The following is a 9,586-nucleotide window of genomic DNA, read 5'->3' as shown; positions in this document are numbered from 1 at the left end:
TTCTCTGGTTTTCATTGAAAGGAATCATGTTGAGTGTTGAGGGTATGTCACTTGCTTTGGCAACAACAGGTGATAAAACAAATGCAGGCAGTTATCCCTTTTCTCCATGAGAAGGTGAGAGACCTAATGTGGTGGCCACAATATGAGTTCAATGTCTCTGATATTCTTGCTCCCATCCTTCCCCAGCAGACAGGAGAGGAGCATGAGGAGGGAGAACCAGAGCCACGTGTCTGAGTTCCTCCTCCTGGGACTCCCCATCTGGCCAGAGCAGCAGGGCCTCTTCTTTGCCCTGTTCGTGGGCATGTACCTGACCACAGTGCTGGGGAACCTACTCATCATCCTGCTCATCAGGCTGGACCCTCGCCTCCACACCCCCATGTACTTCTTCCTCAGCCACCTGGCCCTCACGGATGTCTCCTTTTCATCTGTCACAGTTCCAAAGATGCTGATGAACATGCAGACTCAGGATCAATCTATTCCCTATGCAGGGTGTGTAATACAGACATGTTTTTTCATGATTTTTGCTTGCATTGATAACCTTCTTCTTGCAGTGATGGCCTATGACAGATATGTGGCCATTTGTCACCCTCTACACTACACCATCATCATGAGGGAAGAACTGTGTCTATGTCTGTTGGCTGGATCCTGGTTCCTCTCCTGTGCCATTGCCCTGACCCACACCCTACTTCTGGCTCAACTGTCCTTCTGTTCTAAAAACATCATCCCCCATTTCTTCTGTGACTATGCTGCCCTGCTTAAGCTGTCCTGCTCAGACACCTCTCTCAATGAGCTGGTCCTATTCACTACAGGGCCTGCAGTTGTCATTTTCCCCCTGAGTGGCATCCTGTTCTCTTATGGCCGCATTGGTGTCTCCATCCTGAGGGTTCCCTCTACTAAAGGGATCTGCAAAGCCTTGTCCACCTGTGGCTCCCACCTCTCTGTGGTGTCTCTGTTCTATGGGACAATTATAGCAGTGTACTTTTCCTCCTCATCAGGCCAGTCCCATGACAAAGACATCATTGCTTCCGTGATGTACACAGTGGTCACCCCCATGCTGAACCCTTTCATCTACAGCCTGAGGAACAGAGACATGACATTGGCTCTGGGGATTCTTTTCAGAAACAATAACCCTTTAGCCAAGTGAGAATCACCTAACCACATTCTTATTTCACTCACTGCCCTTAGAAAAGCCTTAAAAAGTAGTGTGTTGAGCACTCATGTCTCTAGCACTTTAACCCACTGTCCTTTTTTTTTTTTTTTTGCAAATGACTTTTTTTTTAATTTTCCCACTGTACAGCAAGGGGGTCAGGTTATCCTTACATGTATACATTACAATTACATTTTTCCCCCAGCCTTTCTTCTGTTGCAACATGAGTATCTAGACAAAGTTCTCAATGCTACTCAGCAGGATCTCCCTGTAAATCTATTCTAAGTTGTGTCTGATAAGCCCAAGCTCCTGATCCTTCCCACTCCCTCCCCCTCCCATCAGGCAGCCACAAGTCTCTTCTCCAAGTCCATGATTTTCTTTTCTAAGGAGATGTTCATTTGTGCTGGATATTAGATTCCAGTTATAAGTGATATCATATGGTATTTGTCTTTGACTTTCTGACTGATTTCAGTCAGTATGAGAGTCTCTAGTTCCATCCACGTTGCTGCAAATGGCATTATGTCATTCTTTTTTTATGGCTGAGTAGTATTCCATTGGGTATATATACCACTTCTTCCGAATCCAATCATCTGTTGATGGACATTTGGGCTGTTTCCATGTCCTGGCTGTTGTGAATAGTGCTGCAATGAACATGCAGGTGCATGTGTCTCTTTTAAGTAGAGTTTTGTCTGGATAGATGCCCAAGAGTGGGATTGCAGGGTCATATGGAAGTTCTGTGAATAGATCTCTAAGGTATCTCCAAACTGTTCTCCATAGTGGCTGTACCAGTTTACATTCCCACCAACATGTAGGAGGGTTCCCTTTTCTCGACACCCCCTCCAGCACTTGTTATTTGTGGACTCATGAATGATGGCCATTCTGACTGGTGTGAGGTGGTATCTCATGGTAGTTTTGATCTGCATTTCTCTAATAATCAGGGTTGTTGAGCATTTCTTCATGTGCTTGTTGGCCATTTGTATATCTTCTTTGGAGCACAGTCTATTCAGGTCTTTTGCCCATTTTTCCATTGGTTGATTGGCTTTTTTGCTGTTGAGTTGTATAAATTGCATATATATAGAGAGATGAAGCCCTTGTCCATTGCATCATTTGAAACTATTTTCTCCCATTCTGTAAGTTGTCTTTTTGTTTTCATTTTGGTTTCCTTTGCTGTGCAAAAGCTTGTCAGTTTGATGAGGTGCCATGGGTTTATTTTTTCTCTAATTTCTATTGCTTTGGGAGACTGACCTGAGAAAATATTCATGATGTTGATGTCAGAGAGTGTTTTGCCTATGTTTTCTTCTAGGAGTTGGATGGTGTCTTGTCTTATATTTAAGTCTTTCAGCCATTTTGAGTTTATTTTTGTGCATGGTGTGAGGGTGTGTTCTAGTTTCATTGCTTTGCATGCAGCTGTCCAGGTTTCCCAGCAATGCTTGCTGAATAGACTTTCTTTTTCCCATTTGATGTTCTTGCCTCCCTTGTCAAAGATTAATTGACCCTAGGTGTCAGGGTTTATTTCCGGATTCTCTATTCTGTTCCATTGGTCTGTCTGTCTGTTTCTTTTATAGCCACTGTTTTGATGACTGTGGCTTTGTAGTATTTCTTGAAGTCTGGGAGAGTTATGCCTCCTGCTTGGTTTTTGTTTCTCAGGATTGCTTTGGCGATTCTGGGTCTTTTGTGGTTCCATATAAATGTTTGGATTGTTTGTTGTAGTTCTGTGAAAAATGTCCTGGGTAATTTGATAGGGATTGCATGGAATCTGTAGATTGCTTTGGGTAGTATTAACCCACTGTCCTTTAAATGGTCATTGTTATTAGAGGAGTTCCCATCGTGGTGCAGTGGTTAATGTATCCAACTGGGAACCATGAGGTTGCGGGTTTGGTCCCTGGCATTGCTCAGTGGGTTAAGGATCCAGTGTTGCCTTTAGCTGTGGTGCAGGTTTCAGACGTGGCTTGTCTTGTGGCTCTGGCATAGGTCATCGGCTATAGCTGCGATTGGACCCCTGGCCTGGGAACCTCCATATGCTGTGGGAGCAGCCCTAGAAATGGCAAAAAGACCAAAAAAAAAAAGGTCATTGTTATTGGAAAAATCTCTTTCCCTTAGTTCATATCTCTTGTTCATTATTGTTCCATAAGCTTAAATGTGACATTACCCAAATCATACCTTCAAATTTTGATCTCCAAAGCACCAAACTTCTTTGTGTGTATTTGTAAGTGTGGTTAAATTTTTTTCTTTCAATGAGTTATATTATTATTAAATTTGGATGTTTTACAGGTTTTTAAAGTGTGTGTGTATATATATATTAATTCTTATTATGATCATCTCTTGGACATTGGCTTTTAAATTTTTAATTGATTATTTAATTAATGAGTTAATTTGAAGTATTGTTGACTTATAATGTTATGTTAGTTTCAGGTGTAGAGCAAAGTATTCAGTTTTAAATATATTGTATACCTTATATTTTGTTCTCTTTGATTTCCCTTATATTATATTACAAATATTGAGTATAGTTTCACATTCTATACCATTGGTACTTGATAGGATCTATTTTACATATAGAAGTGTTTACATGTTAACACCAAACTCCAAATTTATACTTCCTCTTTCTCTTTGGGTAACCATAATTTTGTTTCTATGTCTGTGGGTCTACTTCTGTTTGTGTATAAGTTCATTTGTGTCATTTTTTTGATACCACATGTAAGGAATATCATATGACATATGTTTTCCTCTATCTGGAAATCTCCAGCTCCATCCTTGTTGCTACAAATGGCATAATTTCATTTTTTTATGTGGCTGAATAATATTCTATTAAATGTAATTACATCTTCTTTATCATTCATTTTTTGATGGATAGTTTGATTGCTTCCATGTCTTGGCTCCTTGGCTTCCAAAGCTACAAACATTCAGTTAATATTCCAATGTTTACTTTTAGTAGAGTCCAAAATGCTCTCCTTTGCAATGCTGTATTAGGTTAATAAGGTACTTTTGATGATTTGCGATGTTGTGATTCCATCTCTTGCACCTAATTGCATGAATCTTTGCACATTTAAATAATGTATACTTCTGTTTTCTTATGGTCAAAATGTGTATAATAATATTTATTTGGATTATGGGGAAGATTTATTTTGAAAGTGTGTGTAAAACCCTTGGAACAGTGCCTGGAACAATTGACATTGGCTTGGAAGACTGGATTAGACATTTTTGTTAACAGGATTTTAAGTGACTCAAAACAAGTAGGATGCAGTGAACTACACCAAAAGCTGATGACACAGCTTCAATAATTCTCTTCAAATGATTTTCATATTCTTTTTAAGAGGAAATGAATGATTGATACCTCTTGTGTCCCACTCACATTTTCATCTTAGCAAATTATAGAGGTTTGAACATGGCTTGATGTAAAGATATAAACTTGAACACAGAGAGTTCTCAGATCTTGTACTCAATATGGGACAAAGCAGTGGTTTAATAACTATTTATCAAATGAATAAATATCCATTCATTCCTTTGGGAAAGGACGTGGTTAATGTAATGGTTTGATGTATTATTATAGCCAGAATTGGAAAGACTGATTCATTCACTAACAATGAAGAGAAATAAAGAGAAAGGTAGCCAAAAGTAAGACTTTTCATGGTACAAAGGATATGACTATAATCTTATGGCGTGTTCATTGAGGTTTCCCACTTTCACCAATTCCCAGCTGAGGCAAGAGCAGAACGAGGAGAGAGAACCAGAGCAGTGTGTCCAAGTTCCTCCTCCTGGGGCTTCCCATACAGCCAGAGCAGCAGGGAGTGTTCTTTGCTCTGTTCCTGGGCATGTACCTGACCACATTGCTGGGGAACCTACTCCTCATCCTGCTCATCAGTCTGGACCCTCGCCTCCACACCCCATGTACTTTTTCCTCAGCCACTTGGCCCTCACAGATATGTCCCTTTCATTTGTCACAGTCCCAAAGGTGCTGATGAACATGCAGACTGAACAAAAATCCATCCCCTATGCAGGGTGCATGTCCCAGATGTATTTTTTCATCCTTTTTGGTTGTCTTGACAATTTCCTTCTCACAGTAATAGCCTGTGATCGTTGTGTGACCATTTGTCACCCTCTCCACTACAGCACCATCATGAGGCAGGAACTGTGTTTCTCCTTAGTAGTTGGGTCCTGGTTCCTCTGTTGCATCCATGCCCTGTTGCACACACTCTCTTTGCATAACTCTCCTTCTGTGTAGACAATACAATCTCCTACTTCTTCTGTGACCTCACTGCCCTCTTGAAGTTGAGCTGTTCAGACACCTCCCTCAATGATCTGGTCACCTTTTCTGTGGGATAAAGGCTATTCATCCTGCCTTTGTGTAGTATCCTGGACTCATGTATTTGTAGAGAGACCACAGTTCTGAGTGTCTCTCCCACCAAGAGACTCTTTAAATTTTGTTCCACCTGTGGCTCCCATCTCTTTGTGATATCCTTATGCTATGGGACACTTGCTAGTGTTTACTTGCTCTCGTCATCATGGGACTGCAGTGACAAAAACATAATCCCTTCCATTTTCTATGCAGTAGTTACCCCCATGCTGAACCCCTTCATCTATAGCCCCAGGAACAGAGACATAAAACAGGTGTTAATAGATATCTGTCAATAGGGCTAACTTCTTGAAGGCACAATCACTAAATCCTGTTATTGCAAACATGAGCACAGTGAGATCTACCTCCTAAAATTATCATGTGGTTGGCAACTCTGTAACTTCAAATGAATATGCATTCAGCTGTCATATATTGTGTTAACAAGTCAGTAAGGTCCAGTTTGTGATTGGCATTGGTAAACATTCTTGATCTTTATTTTTTTTCTGCTTCTTCATCATCTCTTATAGAATATGTGAAAAATCCTACACAGAAAATGTCACCTAATTATGACTGTGTTTTTTTGCCTTTTTCTCTTTTCAGATATGTTTATTTTTGCTTAGATATTTTTCATACTATGTTCTTGAGAACACACTGATTTAGCATTCTGTTCTGCTCCTTGTGGATTGATTCTTCTCTGTAAGATGTGCTGAAATTGGCTTGTAGTGGCTGCAAGCTGATTATGAACATCTCTTTTCAATTCTACAATCTATGACAACATACAGGTGGATTGAAATCAGCCAGGAGGGACATAATTACATCACAGAAATTGGCCAGTGCTACAAAGTCATGCCCTCCTATCATAAGGAGTCCTTTCTGATTCACTGAACAGCACACCACTGCAGTTAGAGTGATTGGAGTTTTCTCTTTAGCCATGACACCTACCCTCATATCTCATTTACTTCCTCTGATATTAGCTTAGCTATACCAGCTATCTTTTGGTTGGTGTTTACATGGCATATATTTTCCATCACTTAAACTTTTTTGTGTCCTTATAGCTGTAAAGTGTCAGTTGTCAACAGTGTAAGTTGGGTTTTGCTCTTTTATGTAGGTTGATGATCATTGTATTTCTGGAGAATTTGATCTCAACGTCTAATATAATCGGATTGTATCTGAATTTATGTTTTCTGTGTTTCTATATGTTTTCTAACTGAGATATAATTTCATATTTATTTTTACTTCTATTTATATCTTTTTATTAATTAAATATGTTTTTATTTGATAAGTCCTAGATTAACTTATTAATCATACATTATTATTTTATAGATCTTTTCTGTGTTTTATGCAGAGATTCAGACTTGCTTTTCCTTTAAAAAATGTTATTGTGGTATAATATCCTACTCAACATGAAATTTACCATATTAATCATTTAAGGTATAAAATGAGGTGGCATTTAGTACATTCATCACTTCTGTTTTACCCTAAGGTCTCAAAAGGGAACTATGGAGCATCAATGCAGTTGAGTACTTTGAAGCTATGAAAAGTAATGGCAAAGATACCTATGAATAAATATGGAGGGATTTCCCAAGATATAGTATTAAATGGAGAAGAGCAATGCATAAAAGCCCATCTATAGTATACTACCTCCTATGTGAAAAAGAAGGGAAAATAATATATACATATATATTCCCATTTAGCAAGAAGAAATAAGTGAGGAATCTTTGAAACTAATGAGACTGCTTAACTACAGGGGTGAAGTGGGAGTAGGTTAGAAAAGATGGAGAGATGAGTATATTTATTTGTATAGTTTGGATTATATTAAAATTTTTTTCCCACTGTACAGCATGGGGATCAAGTTATTCTTACATGTGCACATTTTCCCCCCACCCTTTGTTCTGTTGCAATATGAGTATCTAGACAAAGTTCTCAATGCTACTCAGCAGGATCTCCTTGTAAATCTATTCCAAGTTGTGTCTGATAACCCCAAGCTCCCGATCCCTCCCACTCCCTCCCCCTCCCATCAGGCAGCCACAAGTCTCTTCTCCAAGTCCATGATTTTCTTTTCTAAGGAGATGTTCATTTGTGCTGGATATTAGATTCCAGTTATAAGTGATATCATATGGTATTTGTCTTTGACTTTCTGACTGATTTCAGTCAGTATGAGAGTCTCTAGTTCCATCCACGTTGCTGCAAATGGCATTATGTCATTCTTTTTTTATGGCTGAGTAGTATTCCATTGGGTATATATACCACTTCTTCCGAATCCAATCATCTGTTGATGGACATTTGGGCTGTTTCCATGTCCTGGCTGTTGTGAATAGTGCTGCAATGAACATGCAGGTGCATGTGTCTCTTTTAAGTAGAGTTTTGTCTGGATAGATGCCCAAGAGTGGGATTGCAGGGTCATATGGAAGTTCTGTGAATAGATCTCTAAGGTATCTCCAAACTGTTCTCCATAGTGGCTGTACCAGTTTACATTCCCACCAACATGTAGGAGGGTTCCCTTTTCTCGACACCCCCTCCAGCACTTGTTATTTGTGGACTCATGAATGATGGCCATTCTGACTGGTGTGAGGTGGTATCTCATGGTAGTTTTGATCTGCATTTCTCTAATAATCAGGGTTGTTGAGCATTTCTTCATGTGCTTGTTGGCCATTTGTATATCTTCTTTGGAGCACAGTCTATTCAGGTCTTTTGCCCATTTTTCCATTGGTTGATTGGCTTTTTTGCTGTTGAGTTGTATAAATTGCATATATATAGAGAGATGAAGCCCTTGTCCATTGCATCATTTGAAACTATTTTCTCCCATTCTGTAAGTTGTCTTTTTGTTTTCATTTTGGTTTCCTTTGCTGTGCAAAAGCTTGTCAGTTTGATGAGGTGCCATGGGTTTATTTTTTCTCTAATTTCTATTGCTTTGGGAGACTGACCTGAGAAAATATTCATGATGTTGATGTCAGAGAGTGTTTTGCCTATGTTTTCTTCTAGGAGTTGGATGGTGTCTTGTCTTATATTTAAGTCTTTCAGCCATTTTGAGTTTATTTTTGTGCATGGTGTGAGGGTGTGTTCTAGTTTCATTGCTTTGCATGCAGCTGTCCAGGTTTCCCAGCAATGCTTGCTGAATAGACTTTCTTTTTCCCATTTGATGTTCTTGCCTCCCTTGTCAAAGATTAATTGACCCTAGGTGTCAGGGTTTATTTCCGGATTCTCTATTCTGTTCCATTGGTCTGTCTGTCTGTTTCTTTTATAGCCACTGTTTTGATGACTGTGGCTTTGTAGTATTTCTTGAAGTCTGGGAGAGTTATGCCTCCTGCTTGGTTTTTGTTTCTCAGGATTGCTTTGGCGATTCTGGGTCTTTTGTGGTTCCATATAAATGTTTGGATTGTTTGTTGTAGTTCTGTGAAAAATGTCCTGGGTAATTTGATAGGGATTGCATGGAATCTGTAGATTGCTTTGGGTAGTATGGCCACTTTTACAATATTGATTTTCCCAATCCAGGAACATGGAATATCTTTCCATTTCTTTACATCTTCTTTGATTTCTTTGATTAAAGTTTTATAGTTCTTGGCATATTGGTCCTTTACCTCCTTGGTCAGGTGTATTCCAAGGTATTTGATTTTGTGAGGTGCAATTTGAAAAGGTATTGCACTTTTGTATTCCTTTTCTAATATTTCATTGCTGGTATACAGACATGCGACTGACTTCTGAATGTTAATCTTATAGCCTGCTACTTTGCTGAATTTGTTGATCAGTTCAAGTAGTTTTGGGGTTGAGTCCTTAGGGTTTTCTCTGTATAGTATCATGTCATCTGCATACAGTGACAGTTTGATCTCTTCTCTTCCTATATGGATGCCTTTTATTCTTTTTGTTTGTCTAATTGCTGTGACAAGTGGCTAGGACTTCCAAAAGGATGTTGAAGAGCAGTGGCAGGAGTGGGCATCCCTGTCTTGTTCCAGACTTGAGTGAGAAGGCTTTCATTTTTTCCCCATTGAGTATTATATTTGCTGTGGGTTTATCATAAATGGCTTTGATCATGTTCAGGAATGTTCCCTCTATACCCACTTTGGCGAGGGTCTTGATCATGAATGGATGTTGGACTTTGTCCAATGATTTTT

General features: G+C 39.3%; 1 protein-coding gene and 1 pseudogene across 1 annotated transcript; both read left to right on the top strand.

The window, feature by feature from the left end:
* The first annotated feature begins 202 nt into the window (after nt 1–202).
* On the top strand, nt 203–1,144 carry LOC125121404 (olfactory receptor 1J4-like). Its single transcript, XM_047769630.1, has one exon. It carries the CDS (start codon nt 203–205, stop codon nt 1,142–1,144), a length of 942 nt encoding a protein of 313 aa, XP_047625586.1.
* A 3,583-nt stretch (nt 1,145–4,727) lies between these two features.
* Nucleotides 4,728–5,776, top strand: LOC125120951 (olfactory receptor 1J4-like; annotated as a pseudogene).
* Nucleotides 5,777–9,586: the final 3,810 nt, after the last annotated feature.

This window comes from Phacochoerus africanus, chromosome 2 (assembly GCF_016906955.1).
Source record: "Phacochoerus africanus isolate WHEZ1 chromosome 2, ROS_Pafr_v1, whole genome shotgun sequence".
In the NCBI taxonomy this organism is placed as follows: domain Eukaryota; kingdom Metazoa; phylum Chordata; class Mammalia; order Artiodactyla; family Suidae; genus Phacochoerus; species Phacochoerus africanus.
Note: the sequence above shows the minus strand (reverse complement) of the source record. Positions and strands in the feature narration are given on the sequence as shown.

Bases quoted from the DNA above. Each gene is read 5' to 3' on its own strand.
- LOC125121404 (XM_047769630.1), top strand. From the start codon at position 203: ATGAGGAGGGAGAACCAGAGCCACGTGTCTGAGTTCCTCCTCCTGGGA.